Source organism: Chroicocephalus ridibundus, chromosome 2 (assembly GCF_963924245.1).
Source record: "Chroicocephalus ridibundus chromosome 2, bChrRid1.1, whole genome shotgun sequence".
In the NCBI taxonomy this organism is placed as follows: domain Eukaryota; kingdom Metazoa; phylum Chordata; class Aves; order Charadriiformes; family Laridae; genus Chroicocephalus; species Chroicocephalus ridibundus.
In genome coordinates, this window is record NC_086285.1 from 57,394,673 (window position 1) to 57,409,705 (window position 15,033).

Here is a 15,033-nt window from a genome sequence, read left to right on the forward strand (position 1 = left end):
AGGTTAGAGAGTACTGCCTAAAGTACCCAAGAGCCAGGCTAAGAGGAAGCTAATTGGGTTGCTAGGTGGGAATAAAAGGCAGCAGAGGCTATGGCTAAGAGGCTCTCCTCCTAAGTACTGAGCTCAATCAATAGGAATAAAGCTGTATCCACTAGTGATCCTGAAAACGGTTCAGCAACCAAAGCATTTAAACTGTGTTAAAAGTAAAGGCCTGTTCAACCCTGGACTGCAAGAGGAGGCCAAAGCTGGTGCTGAGAGAATTCCATGGGACTATCTTGAAATTGCACCTTGTCATCAGGAGCCACGCTGCCTTTCAAAAGCTCCCTGGATGAGTCCTTGCCACAGCGAGAGTGGGCTCATGGTGCCCCCACACTGCCACTACCCCCACTGCCCGGCTGGAGGCATCCTCTGGAACACAACAGCCTCCTTCAGTACCCACACGTTTGGGATTCCCCAGCCCCAAGGGCAGCAGTAAGGAAGGATCCAGATCTTGGTGACACATCCAGATCTTGGTGACAAGCAGCCAGGATGCAACAAAATTAACACAAGGGAAGCATGAAAGAGGAGCACCCTGTAAACATTAGTTACTCTGCAATCCAATTATTGCCACAGATTTCTTCACAAGAGTTGGACAATGGGAGTGGGCAAGGGGATAAAAAAGAGCTGAACTTAAATGTTTATTTTCTACATTTGGACACACTAACTTAAATGCCCTGTTACAACACTGATATGGGTTCAGCTGCCTAAACACAGATACATTGTGCCATCTCAGACCCGTAAGGCATCTGAGACATTCATACAGAGTTACCAGATATGACACAGGATGTACTGAAGAACTGTCTTTCCAGGGTGGCAGACACAGACCAACTAGGATCCTCCCAGGCATGAAAATGGCATTTGAAACCTCTGCTCAGGCAACTGCATTCCCTCTATCGCATCAACCAGATGGAAAACCACCAACGCAAGAGAACCATTTCCCTGGCAGTGTAAAGCGCTGCACAGCGGTTAAGTACATGGCTTGCACTCACCAGCTCAGGAGAACCTGCTTCAGTTCTTGATGAAAATCATGATCACTGATCCAGCACCTGGTTCACATGTTCCCCATGCTTTGCCATGAAGATTCAAGTTGTCGCAGCCACAAAACTCCTTAACAGATAACATCTAACACCAAAAGCTGCGTGAGGCTAAGTTCCACCTAACCTTTTTTAAAGCTCTAAGCAGCCAAGTCAAAGAAGCTGCTTTTCAAACCATGACCCCTTGGCCAAGAAATGCTTGCAGGGTAAAGCACTCATAAAAAGCTGACTGACGGACAGCAACCTCAGGCACCATGGGATGCTTCAAAATTCGCAACAAACAATACTTATCTTCCTTTGGCCACTATTTCTCTACATACCTGTCATACTCGGCTAACGCCTTGCACCACACAGCCTCAAGAATAGCACAAAGATCACTCTGATAACTAATAAAAAGAGAAAACTAATGATCTTGCCTGCTGAAGTGTCAGTAATGAGCACAATAGCTATGCGTCAGGCTGTAGGGGTTTTTAGGGGGCTTTGGTGGTTGTTTTCAGAACACAGCAATGGGAGTACCATATCTCCTGCATGCTAGCAGATCTCTAGGAGGGAAGAGGAAACTTTATCAAAACTTTTCAACTCAGACTTTTATGGCTTCTAAATTCCACCCCCCCACACACACACACGCACCCTTCCAGCTGCTGATGCTATAGAAGTTACCATGTAGGGACACAAAATCAGTCCAAACCCACTACAGATCTTGTCACAAGGCTCTTAAAGACAGAAATGTCCACGTCTCAAGGGACACAGCAACTTTGAAGAAGCTTTTTATTCTCTCCTGATTTAGGGAGAACTGATCTGCCTTGAGGCTAAAGAGATGGATTATATTATTTCTTGGCTTTTTTTTTTTTTCTCTCCAGAGTTCTTAACTATGATTCTATGGCTTTAAGCAATGTATTCTGTCTCCTTCCATGAAGGCAATATACAACAAATACATCCTCTAAAGCATCTAAAAAAGCTTTAGCTGACAAACCAAATCAAATCTGTGAAAGAGGTAAGGTTTTTTTGCATTTATCCGCTGCCTTTATCTTTCCTATTCTGAAAAAAAAAACAAAAACAAAAACAAACCACCTCACCCCATATCTTACATGCACTTGAACAACCCAAAAAAGGAGATACTAACAGAACTCATCTGCTTCTCAGAAGGCTCCATACCCAGTAGTGCCTGGCAGATAAATTCTCTTAGGTACCACAGAGAAAGAAATAATTTTTTTCTTTTTTTAAATGTGATCCTTAGGATATTTGTAAAATTTTGAAGTCCAAAAGAATTACAAGGCCATAAGAGACCTCATAAATATCCTATTCTACCCTCCACACAAACAGGATCACTTCTTTCTATGTGATTGCCTATAGTTTCCAGCTGAAGTTAATCCTACTGATAATGACAAGAAAACAGTCAATATTTGAAGACTTAAAAACAAAACAAAGCAAAAAACCCAAAAAAAAAACCACTAGAAGATCACCTTTCAGCTTCGCAGCAACATCACATTTCAAGGCCTTTCAAGTATTGGCAGTTCCGCAGTCTGCCTGACTGAAAAAATCCAGTAGAAGAAAGGATGTCTCTTTGTGCTACTTCTAGCTGTGAATCTATGGCTGCAATTGTTACTTCGAAATGAGAGGACCATGCTCTCAGGGGAGAGCAACTCCAGGGCTCTCAAGAGACCCCACTTATTACACAGAAAGACTCCGAAGAAAGGGGCAGGAGTACTTGCAGTGAGAACAACTTCCCCAAAACAACCAGGGAGGTTTGGGAGGCATCCTGGAGAATATATTTCCATTTATAAGCTGCTGTTAAGCTTACAAGGTCTGCAGCACCTTCCCAAATTTCAAACTGAAGTTGCCTCTGACCCCAACTTTGATTTTGGGAGCAGTAACATTTTTTGTTGGAGGCTACTGAAAAATACTACTACATTTTGGATTTTTATCCCCCCAAAAAGTTTTTGCAAACATGGTAATTTTCTTAAAGACCAACATTTCAGTTGCTCAGCTAACACCAGTAATCTGACATTCACTTTTATACTAGAGGCTTTTTTTCCTGTGAGTTGTATTAAAAGCTTTAGATTTTACTTTTTTCAACTCCCCCTCCTTGACAACATTTGGAACCCACCCCATAAATCACTGTCAGTGGAGAGTTTTGTTACTAGAGCATTTAAGCCCCTCCCCTGCAAAATGCTGCAGAAAGAGCTGAAGTAGGACTCAGATTTTCAGATGTATTTAAGACGCTAAACTCACTTCAAAACTGAAAAGCCCCTAAATGTCTTTAAAGACCCCAGCCCTAAGTCTCTACAAAGATTCCCCACTGGCACTCTCCTACTGCTCTCCAACAAGGCTGGGGGGAAACTCTATAAAAAGCTGTCCCAGGCTCCTACCAGCCAGTGACACTGGGAAGCTAGAGGTGAGCTAAAAGTGCCTACTTTGAGACTATCCAAAAGCATCTCGATTGTCCCTCCAGAGTCCCAAAACGTGCCAGGGAGAGAACAGGGGAGGCCACCAGTGCCTCCCTCTGCAAAGCAAATGGAGACGCCCTTCCATGAGCTCATCTGCTGGTGGTGACCTGAACTGCTCTCGCTGTCCAGTGCACCACACATAGCCGGCCATCACGGTTCAAGCCATGTTACTGTGAAAAGTCATTGCTTTTTGATTACTACATTTTAAAGCAGTGCTTCTAGTTACCAGTTTGCATTTGCAGAAACAGAATCTAATTTCTGCACCACCACCACCCCCCGCCCCCTTTTTCCTCTTCTATAGGGAGATGAAGGGAGGGGAATTCCTGTCAATAGAAATTAAAACGCAGTAAATAATGAACAAGTGCACCTAGTGAACCAGGACTGTATATTCCTTGCTGTGGTCTTTTGTTCACATTGCAAATCAATTTTGAGATGACACTAACACTGGGTAACCTAACCCAGGCAGTTATGAGGGGTCCGATCCTTACAAAACACAAGTCCAGGCACAGTCAGTGGGAACTGAGGGCAATCAATACGTTTGGAGGGTTAATCCCATGAAATGTGCAATAAGCAGTTCCCGCTTCCCCAGATACAGAAGCTTCAAAACCAGCAGAATAAATCCCCACTAAGGAAAAAGAAAAAAAAAAAAAAAAAAGTTGAGTTTCTGCTTTCAGCTACATTCAGTGCACCCTCTTTGAGATGAAGGGATGTACCAAGAAGAATCCTGCCAGAGCCATTCCCGTATATACAAATTTTTAGATCAGAGCCAACTGATCTGTCACAGCTTTTTACTTAAGATAATTCTTCAGGCTTTACTAATTAGGAACTAACAATTCTTTCAGATGAGCTGTGAAACCCAGGGAAGAATACCAGCAGTATGTTTTAAATCAAAGTGTTTACATCAGGAATGATTCATTTTTTCCATGAGGAATGACTTGTGAGACAGGCAGTCTTAGCACTGCCATAAATCTGCGTGGGAATTAAAATTGGGGAAGAGAGTAACAAAGGGAAGTTGCTATCCCCACCTCCCTTGCCTCAGCCCCACCTCTAGAGACAGAATTTACATTAACAAGGGGCTCCAAGTACAACTGCAATCAGTGTTTGAGAAACACAGGGCTTTAAATCCATTTAAGAACCACTGCAACTAAGCTCAGTAACCCTCCTCTCCTCAATACTGAGGTGCAACGCATGACAGGAAGCTCCAGCATGTTTTTTCATCTGCCCTAAAAAGTTTTTAAAAAGTTTAAAAAAACCCAACCAGCCTTTGTGACCATTGTTTAAATGATCCTTAAGAAATCCATAACAAAAAAAAGAAAACAAATTTTCTTGTTTAGCCCTATGTGTTTTCCCTTTTATCTGTTGGAGGACAGAGGGCTGTGGGCTGAGCACGAGACCGCTCTCTTGTTCTCAGTTGCTAAATGATCGAGGAGCTCTCTGGCAGTGCAGAAGGGCCACTAGCTCCATAGCATATTTCATCCCAGCTGTTTGAAAAGCTGGTCCACTTGAAACACAACCATTATCCCCACCCACACTCTGCAAGAGAGCAAAATTCCCCTCAATGAGGTATTTATTCCACATACATGGTAACTATTATTCCCAACGTTTACGACATCAGTCATTTTAATTAGGAAAAAAATAACAACAACAGAAATCCTACAATGCACATACACAGAGACACACAGATTTACATGTAGAAATGCAAAGCATTCAAGTTGTTTCTAATAACTGCCGCTCCTGGAGGGGACATGCGTTCCACACACAATTGACTTAAATGCTCTTTTCTTGCCATAAAGATACACAGATGTCCTTCTTCAAAAAAATTATTTTCCCTTTTCCTGTGTTACAGGAAGCCTGCCCACACTTTTAAATACAAAGTGGGTATAAATAGAAGCACAAATTAGGCATCTTGAAAAGTCTATATTTTCCAACCACAGCGAAACTAAGGAATTACTGTGAGTGTTTACATACCCAACTATGTTGAATTAAAACAGTATTTTCTACCCATATGCCCAGCAAAACTGGCAAGAAACTAAGGAAGAGAAGGATAGCCTTGCTGGTTCTTCACCTGTTGCCACAGTGGGACTGGGCTATGTTTACATTATTCAGCCTTCTTCATATGGACCACTCTAAGTGTCAGCCTGAATATAGTCACCACTTTGATGAAAGCATGTCTTACATATATAAATGATACAACTACTATGAAAATTTCAGTAAGTCTGTCTGCTTTCCTCTAAATCTAAGTAGACGTTTGTCTCTTTAGTTGTCCTTCTGTATCACATCTATTAAAGGTAAATAAAAGCATGACAGCTCCTTATATGACATTAATAGCTTGAGGGATTTTATAAATCAGTGAGTACAAGTGTACAACAAGCTACAGCAGCAGTGAAGCAGGTCTGCCAATCTCATGTTTTCTGACTAAGTCTTCTGCTTTACGATCATGTTGCTCATTTAAAATTAACTCCTCTCCTGTTTTTCTACTGTTACATGCTGGATAACTTCTGCTCTTCTCTCAACTTCTGACATCAGTGTTTTTCTGGTAGCCCAAACATCCTAACTAGCTAGCATTACTGGTCACAGCAGTTTCATTAAATCTTGAGAACTCTTGTCAAAAGGCAGATTCAATACAATAAAACTAAATAAACTAAATGCAAACCACTCAGGCTCATTCTGACCAGCGAGCCCTTTTTCTTCAGTCTGAATCTTCACTAGTATCAGGAACACTTTGAACTAGATTTAAGAGGTGAGCTGGCAGCTGGTCAGATGGTCAAAATGGCAATCGTCACCATTAAATTCAACATAAGGTTTGGGGGTTGTTTTTGTCACACATTTCATCTCTCCCCAGCTGTACCGCCTACAAACAGAGAAGCTATAGAAGCTATTTTGCTTTCCCAATAAGATTTCTTTTTTTTTTTTTTTTTTTTTTTTTAAAGTGAGAGTTGGGGGTTGCATTAACAAACCGTAAGCTACAAATGGTGTCTCCAACCCGCAAGCTAGTATTTCTACGCACTGCTGCTTGTGAGCGGTCGTTTGTTCTGCACATTCACGCCTCTCTGGCAGAGAAGTCTGCTGCTGGTGTGCTGCGGCACATCCTCCTCAGAAAGATGAGTAACTCCCCCAGAGGGTTTGTGCAGGGCTGTGCGAGAGAGGAGGAGGAGGAGGAGGGTGTACAGAAACCGACTGCCTACACTGGAAGAGAGCTCAAAAGCCCAACTGCAAACTTTTCCCCTAAATACTGATCTAAACTATAAGGACAACAAGTGTTCGTTTTCTGATAATACCTCCATCCTTATTAACAATCAGGCTTTTTTTTTTTTTTTTTTAAAAAGGAGGTTGGTGAGACTTAAGGTTGTGCGAGACATACTTTGATCTGCACCCTGATGAGTGAACATTCCCTTTTGCTGCTAGCCCAACTAATGAAGGGATAAAATTAGCTTTTATCCCTAGCACTTTCTTTAGCAAAAAAACATGCACTAATCAGCTGTCCTCACTAATCAGTCGTCTGGCTAATGACCTTTTGCCTTAAAACACTAAAATTTCTGAATGATGTGGAAAAAAAAAAAAAACCCAATGCAGACTGGCCCCTCTTTGTGGGTCTTAAGCCTATCATCTGGAACTGGAGACTGGAAGGTTAAATGGCAAATCTGTATCCTGACTGGGTGATAAATCTATAATCAAAAGGCACAAGCCTTGACACCTCAAGATGTACTTCATTACTACACAACTAAATGATTATTTTTCTCTTTCTTTTTTTGTAAACTAGAAGCAGATGAAAAAAATTGCTTAACTCCCTCATATTTTGCCTGTGAGAAATCCATTCCACATCTGTGTTCAAGTGTCAGTTAATTTCTTACTTTTTTATTAATGCCTGAGCAGGAATTCAGAAGTTGAAACCATTTGCCTTCCTTCCTCCCCCCCAACTTCAGGGAACTGTAGCTGGGGAAGAAAATTGCAAAACCACTCCATCAGCCCACACACTCAAACACGCACGTGAACTGCTAAAAAACCTCCAAAACAAAACCAACCCCCCCAAAACATGGCAATAAACCTTCCAATCCCCCCTCCTCCGAATTCTCATTGTACAAGGCACAGTCCTTCCTCCTCTTAATACCATACTTTAACATTGTTTTAAAAGACGGATTTTAAGGCCTGTTTCATTTTCCTTCCGTGCTTTCTTTAATGAGGCTTTTTTTTTCCTCATGTATTAAGGAGGTGGAGCAAACGCAACCCTGGATGGCTAAGGAGGATTAGCAACAGATGAGATGTCTTGTGGAAGTTGCTTTGCAGAGGCCTGTGGTAGTTTCGAGCTGCAATACAACTGCACCCTGGTTTTTAACTTCAAAAAAAAAAAAAAAAAAAGGTTGTATTTACCTCAACCCCCCTCCCAGTCAAAGCCATTCTCCCTGGGGACGATGCAAGGCGACAAATAAAATTACTTTAAATTTGACAGCCTTCCAACTTTGTACCCCCAAAACGAACCAGCAATCGATACTCACGGTAATGAGGGTCCATGTAACCGTTTCGGGGGTCCATGGTAAAGAGAGTCCCGCGGTAAGGTACAGAAGGTTCGGGAAGGTGCGATATAGATCCATGGATCTCCTTCTTGATTAATGAGGCCCTTTCCTCGCTCGACGTGGAAGGCTCTTCACTGATCTTGCCGAGGCCTTGCCCACCCTGCGGCTGCATTGTGATCGCGTTCCTTCTCTCTCTGTGATAGGTCTGCCCAGGACTTTCATCCTCTGCAAAAAAAACGAGGGAGAAGAAAGAGAGAAGGGAAGGAGAAAGAGACACACACTTTTAGCCCATTTATAGCAAATGCAATAAAGAAAAGTTCTCCCCCCACCTCCTCCCCCCCGCTTTCTTCCTCCTCACTACCCCCCTCCTCACGGTGTAAGTTTGTGACAGTGGGTGCACGCGTGGCTATGAGAGATGGTCTGTGGCTACGAGAGCGGGCGGCTGCCGAGCGGTAGATCATCGTCACCCATGCGCCGATGCTCCTACCGGCGGGGCTATCAATCCTGTGAGAGGAGACACGGGCTTGCTGTTTTCTTGCCTCTGGGACAAGGAGACTGGGAGTTTGGGCTGCCTGACAGGGAGGCAAAAAAAACAATTTGTCACCAAGAGGAGAAGATGAACCTGGCTGGCTGGGCCTAAATCAAACCTAGCCACCCACCGCCGCTCCACAGCCCAGCTCCAGTCCCCGGAGATTTGCTTGTGGGAGAGGCTGGAGCCTTGCAGGAAGGTGGTTAGCAATCAGAAGTAAGGTGGACAACAATAAAATGGGTAAAATCACCCAAAATACAGCACCAGCAGTATCAGGCAGGCACAAGTGAGGCCAGCCGCTCTTGAGTGTCACCACATGGATGTGTGTGCAGGGTGGTGGAGCACACTCCCCCCTCCCTCTTTTTTTCCATATCCCCACAGACAAACCCACAAATTCCTAATGAACGAGGGGAAAATAAAAAGGGGGAGGGGGGAATAACCATAAAAATCAGGAGGGTGAAACCTAAGCCCTAGTCTGGAATAAGCCTCCAGGCCTGTGGTACCACTTGTGAGGGAAAGAGGGCCTCCTGATGATGGCTCCACCACCAGCCTCCCTTGCAGGCAGCCCCAGGAGCGGGTGCTGGGCCAACCCTCTGCTCCCATGTGAGTTTTAACCCCCTATGGACCATGTACACCCTTCGAAAGCCCAGACCAAATGGTTCTGTTCCTCAACAGCCAGATGCACGTTCCCAGGTACATTTCACAGGTGCCACGTGGCGGAGGGGTTTTGTTAGCTACACAAGTCTCTACTGTAAATGCACTCCTTCAGCTGCACTATTGCTTTAAAACACAGAGACATTTCTCTGAACAAGCACAATTGCTGGCTGTAATCCTTGGCGCAATACCCATGCTCCAGGTACAGCCTTGTTCAAATCAATCACGCTGCACGTATGGGTGTACACCAGTACATCTTGAAGAAGTACTGATAAATACACTTAGCTTCAGAAGCTGCTCAGCAGTTCTAGAAGTTCATGAGGAACCTCAGATTATTAAACACCGTGCACAAAAAAGGTAACTAGAAAGAGAATTAAAACACCTTTAGGAAATAAAACTAAGGTACACTTACTCTACAACCCACGTGCAAGGAAGGATCATTGACAACCGTGCCAAGATTGCACTTCAGTTGTCAGAGATCTGAGGTCAGGGCTAAGTTTTTCACTTGCACTTTGCCCTGGTGTACTTGTTCACACAGCAAAAGCAGCAGCCAGCAATTCACCAGGAGACTACTTTCACCAAGCCTGACACCAGCGTAACTCAACCTATTTGCCTTCATGTGACTTCGATCAGAAACACGCTCCCTGCCTATAGATACGTGCAGCTGAATTTTGGCCTTTATATGCATAAACTAGCTACACCATTGCTTTGAATGTGGTGCTGGCCAGGCTTCTCCCTTCCCCCTCTCCTCCCAAGTAGTAACGACAGGAAAACCCAGCAGCGTAGCCTATTGAGCACTTAATTATTTTTCTATCTCCAAGTATTACAGCAACTGGGGTCTGCTGACTTATCAGCATCTTCCAGGGACCAAATTCTTTTTACAGCCAGCAGTAATTCTCCATACATAGCATTTCCAGGGTTGGGTCTGAGGAGAAAGAGTTAATGGAAACAGACAACAACACTGCAGAGTTTAAACCCTTTGCCCTTTTCTACTTTTTATTAATATGCACAGGCACCAGTCGCTGCTCTGAATTAGCAGGGTTTAAGGTTTCAACTTTTTACACTGAAGCTGGTTTTAGTTAGAGAACTGCAAAAGGGAGCCTAAAACTTTAAAACTTATATGAGGTTTTTAGAAAGCTGCTTGTATAACTAAAAAATAAATCACCCCAAAGTCATATTTTCCATCACATTTCTCTCTAGCCGGAGTCTTTTATGTTAAATTTCAACCTAGAGTGAACTTTCACTGATGAGATGTAAACTCTTGTAAAAATAGGGGATTACACTCCATTTGAAATCCTGACAGACCCTTAAGCAGAGCAAGCTAACCTGTGCTACCACAATACAGAAAGCAGCAAGCTGGAGTGATCTGTGGGGCCCTATAATCAATCCGAGGATCAGATAGGATTTCAGTTCTTTTACTCTTCCATATAAAGCTAATATTTGTTAAAACTGCCATCCTGGGGTACAACAAGAAGCTGACGTCTGTCTGCAGGCTCCACTTTTATTTTTTCCTTCTCAAAACATGCATGTGTCATGAATCAAGGTACTAGTCACTGCTATGGAACAAGCCGAATTTCCAAATTGCTGAATGAAATTCAAAACCTACTTTCAGTAACTTCGAAACTAAAGGAAAAATGTGTTTTGTTTTAATAAGCTTTCTTTTTTTTGGTTCCTCAAGGAAAAAAAAAAAGAGAAACAAAAAAGCAGTATTTTTTCCTTCTGCATCAACCATCTCTCTCCCAATTATGAAATGTAAGAAATCAAACATTTCTGTATACTGTCTGCCATGTAAAAACTCCCCCAGAAGAATATTTTTTTTTTAAGTAAACATGACAGCATTTTTGCAATAGTAAAGCATATTAAACAGCAAAACATCTCGCTAAACTTCACGCTCCACACCTCTGAGCTGCTTTTGATAAGGGACCAATGAGAAATTTGACACCACCCGCGCTCCAGGACACGGACAGACGAGCGGTTTGTGGGAGCTCCCCGAGCACCAAGCGGGAAACTCCTCTTGCAGTAATGCTACCGACTCTCACAACGGCAGGCGAGCCACTCCAGCGCGCCAAAAGGCAAAAGCTGTCTAATCTTGTTCTGTTGGAGACGAATCGTTCAATAAAGTTTTAAGAGTAAGTGCGCGGGCAAGCCATGCCAGGCCAAATTATTGACAGAAACATACTGTCCACCATGGCAACAAGTGGGACTCTACAGCAAAAATGTAAGCAAACAGCCCACTTCTCCGGTAGCATCTGCCAAAGGGGTTTACAGCCAAATACACAACAACTGTTACTGCTCTGCTCACGTTTTAGAAGTGGGCAGCTTTAGGGTCAAAAGAAATATCTGATTTACTAAAAATCTTGCAGAGAGATGAATGCCGAAGTTAAAGGGACTGATCCTCCCTCATCTCCACCTGCATCCCGCTGGTGGGACCCCACTGACTCCAGCATTGTTCATCCCACCTTTTGTGGGTGTAAGAGAGGGGTTAAATAAGAAAAGAAAAAAAAAAAAGTAATCAGGCCCCAAGAGCAATCTGTATAAGCTTCTCTTTCTTCATGTATACCCTACTCTGCCTTAACAAGCCAGTAGCCAGAGACACGTGTTATCAGCGCCCAGCCTGGAACGATCACATTAATCCAAGATTCCCATCCACTGAGAAATACCTGATTTAGTCCTGCTATTCTGATCAGAAGCACTTTTTATTAGAAGTGCTGAGCACCAAGAAGCACTTCATTTAATCAACGAGCTTTTTCAAAAAACTCACACTGGACAGCATGCCTGAGTAAACATACTTTTTAATTGCTCAGCTAATTTACCTAGAAAATTAGAAATCGGGACAAACTAAAACCTAATGCAAAAATCCATTAAACTTTTCCCTGTTGAACTTTTTTTGCCTTTTTTTTTTAATTGTAGACCAAGACAAAATAGAAGCTTTTTTATTTTAAACCTCAAAGTCAGCAACTAAAGAAAAGTTGAAATCTGTTGATACACCACACTAAAAAATCAGTCTTAACACACTTCAGAGACCCCTGCTTAAACAGGACAACCCGAGCCCAGTTAAATCTGTTTTTGTATTAAGTTTCATTGCCGCATTTCTGCATGCAACTTGCGGAAGAGCGTTACTGTCTCATGAGTGATCTGCCAACACACTTAGGCTGGGTAAGAGAAGAGACAAGGTACTTACAACTCAGTCCAAGAGACCCTGGCTGACGCTCCCTCCAAGCTCTTCTCTTGACCAAAATTCTGTGGCTACCGGGACGTGGGCATTCCTCCCTCTCTTTTCCTCTCTCTCCCTGTTCCCCCCCTCTCCCCTTCTCCCTCCCTCTCTCTCAGAGGCAGTGCTTCTCCCATTAGAGGAATTAAAAGTGGTTGGTGCCATGCTAAATTTAACAAGCTCATTAGTATTCTTCCTGTGTGCTTCCTAGTGAACTCTCCCTATTCAAGCAGCTCTCTCTAGCTGAGGGGTCAGGCGGCTAATCATTAAATCAAACTAATGTCACCCTATCACAATCGGCCTAAGAGAAGGAGGGTTTATTATTTCAGTTTATGCTAAATAAACGGTTTTACAAATGGTCTCCAAGCAAGGTCAACAGCAGCTTCAATTACAAGACAAACTTAACAAGAGTCGCTATAAACCAAGTGCTCCATATTGACCTAAGCACAAGCTCGGCTCCGCATATTGCCACTAGCAGGATTGTACAGGAATGCATATTGTAAAATAAAGGAAAGGGTAATCTTTTCTTTGCCAGAATTTGTGACTGCACAGAGACTGCTCATTCACCTCTCCCCAACCAGCTTGCTGCTCAGCTCAATTCACCCCACACAAAGGCTGAAGACCAGACCTCAATGGACCGAGTGAAACATGTTCAAAACTAGGCTCTCTATTGTGACTGAATTTCTTAACATCTTTTCAAAAAGCGGAGAATGCCTTGAGGCTAAAGGAAGAAACAGGCTAATGGTGAATTGGGAATACTGAGCAAATTTCAGAGCCCTTTCCTCCTAGCTTTTGAGGTTGAAAGCAAGCTCTTTCCTTTCAAGTTTCAAAGTCCTTTTTCCTCCCGCAGTGTCACAGAAGGATTTGAAAAGAAGGTAATTGTGCTCACAGTCCCCCTGATCAGAGCTTACGTCCTATTTCTGGTATTTCGGAATACTTCTTGCAATAATGGTGCATATAGCTCAATCCCTTAACCGTCCTGCACTCTGCAATTGCTCATTAAATGAACAATTGCTGGTATAAAATGCCTTTTATGTTCAAGGTCTGGATATAAGATAAGCATTCTAGTACTCTAAATTTGGTTTACTAAGGAAACTCTCCATCATTAAATTACAAAACTGAAGTTGGAATATCAGTCTTTCCCAGAAAAGTAGCATTTTAGGTTGCTGTGAGCCAGAAGGCGGAGGGGGGGGGGTTAGAATGTAAAGAAGATTGACTACTTAGATTCTTAATAGAATAGATACCTAAATAAGAAAGCAATTTCCCTCACATTTAAGAAGGTCTAATTTTTTGAGACTTGCTATTTTCTTCCTTGAAATGATGCAATAGAGCAATTGCCAGGCTCATTAGGACATGTGTATCTGCGCCTTCTTGCATACGCACTACTCTCTGGCCACCTTAAGAGCAAAGCAGGAGGAAATAAATCTGTAGGACTGTGCCTGCCTTTAAAAACAGTGCGTGTTGTAACCAAAGTTTTGTTTTGGGTGGGTGCAGTAGTTTAAATTGGGCACTCTCAGTCCCAAGTTTGTTATTTTCCTGCATTTGGAGCAACTCCACATGAAGTACGCGCTCGGGAAACACTAACACAGATAGGAAGCACAACGCTCATAATTGGTTTTAAAAATAGACTCCAACCATAGGACAGGCTACAAAATCTGTTAGATAACAAGTACAGTACTCACTTTCTTTGCAATGCTTAAGCATACCTTATACAAGACTTCTGTGCTTATAAATAGCATACGTTATCTGAACTCACCACTGAAAACATATAGATTTATATTCCCCATTTGTAATGGATTTTCAGCTTAGTTTTTTTCCCATTACCATATGCATAGTATTTTCCAGGAACTGATTTGTGACCTTTGGAATATGAATACACGGCTCTTTTCTCTGTTTTGTTTGTTTGTTTGTTTTGAGAAACCTGTTATATTCTTTTGTTTGTCATCTTTAACTTTCACTGGAAGCAACGAGGCAGAAGGCAGACCCAATCCCAACAATACCTACAAAATACTCCACCCCCCATTATTTTCCTCAAGTGAGATACACATTCATTTTTGCTGCACCCACAGCACAACTCAATTCAGTCCTTTTTTTGAAAGTAGAGGAAGTCAGAACAGTGTTATCAATACAGTTTCTGTGACCTTCACAACAGAGCCTGATCCTGCGCTCCTCTGGGTCAATGGCAGAACTCTCACTGACCTGGAGGAGACAAGACTGGGTCTGTACAGAGCTCACACTGCTCCAACGCTAAGTTAGCCATGCGCTGCTATCAGCAGAACATAGCTCACAGCCTTTTCCAGCTGTGCACATAACTCTTCCCTAAGACTGTTGGGGAACTTGCTAATGGTTGCGGCTTAAAATTCAGGTAAACTTTTTCAGGCAGCTAGATCAGAGAGCCTTGTTAGCAGCAATGTCGTTACTTTAATTTCTTGATTATCCAGATGAATTTGCACTGGTTGGTGCCTCCTTAACTGCTCCCAACTAAAACCAAGTGGCTGAAGTTAAACAGACATATATGAAATTATGTAAAATAAAGCCACTTTTAGAGCTTCATACAAGCAAATAGTTACCGGATTTAACTGGGAGTCTGCATCTACAAATCCCACCA

At 42.7% G+C, this 15,033-nt stretch overlaps 1 protein-coding gene across 3 annotated transcripts in view; it reads right to left on the reverse strand.

The window, feature by feature from the left end:
* Positions 1-15,033, reverse strand: part of GLI3 (GLI family zinc finger 3) — a 213,756-nt gene that overhangs the window by 138,271 nt on the left and 60,452 nt on the right. For all 3 annotated transcript variants that reach the window (XM_063325609.1, XM_063325607.1, XM_063325608.1), the window contains exon 3: positions 8,014-8,256. In XM_063325609.1, the coding sequence (XP_063181679.1) occupies positions 8,014-8,256 (243 nt within the window). The remainder of the gene's footprint in view (positions 1-8,013; positions 8,257-15,033) is intronic.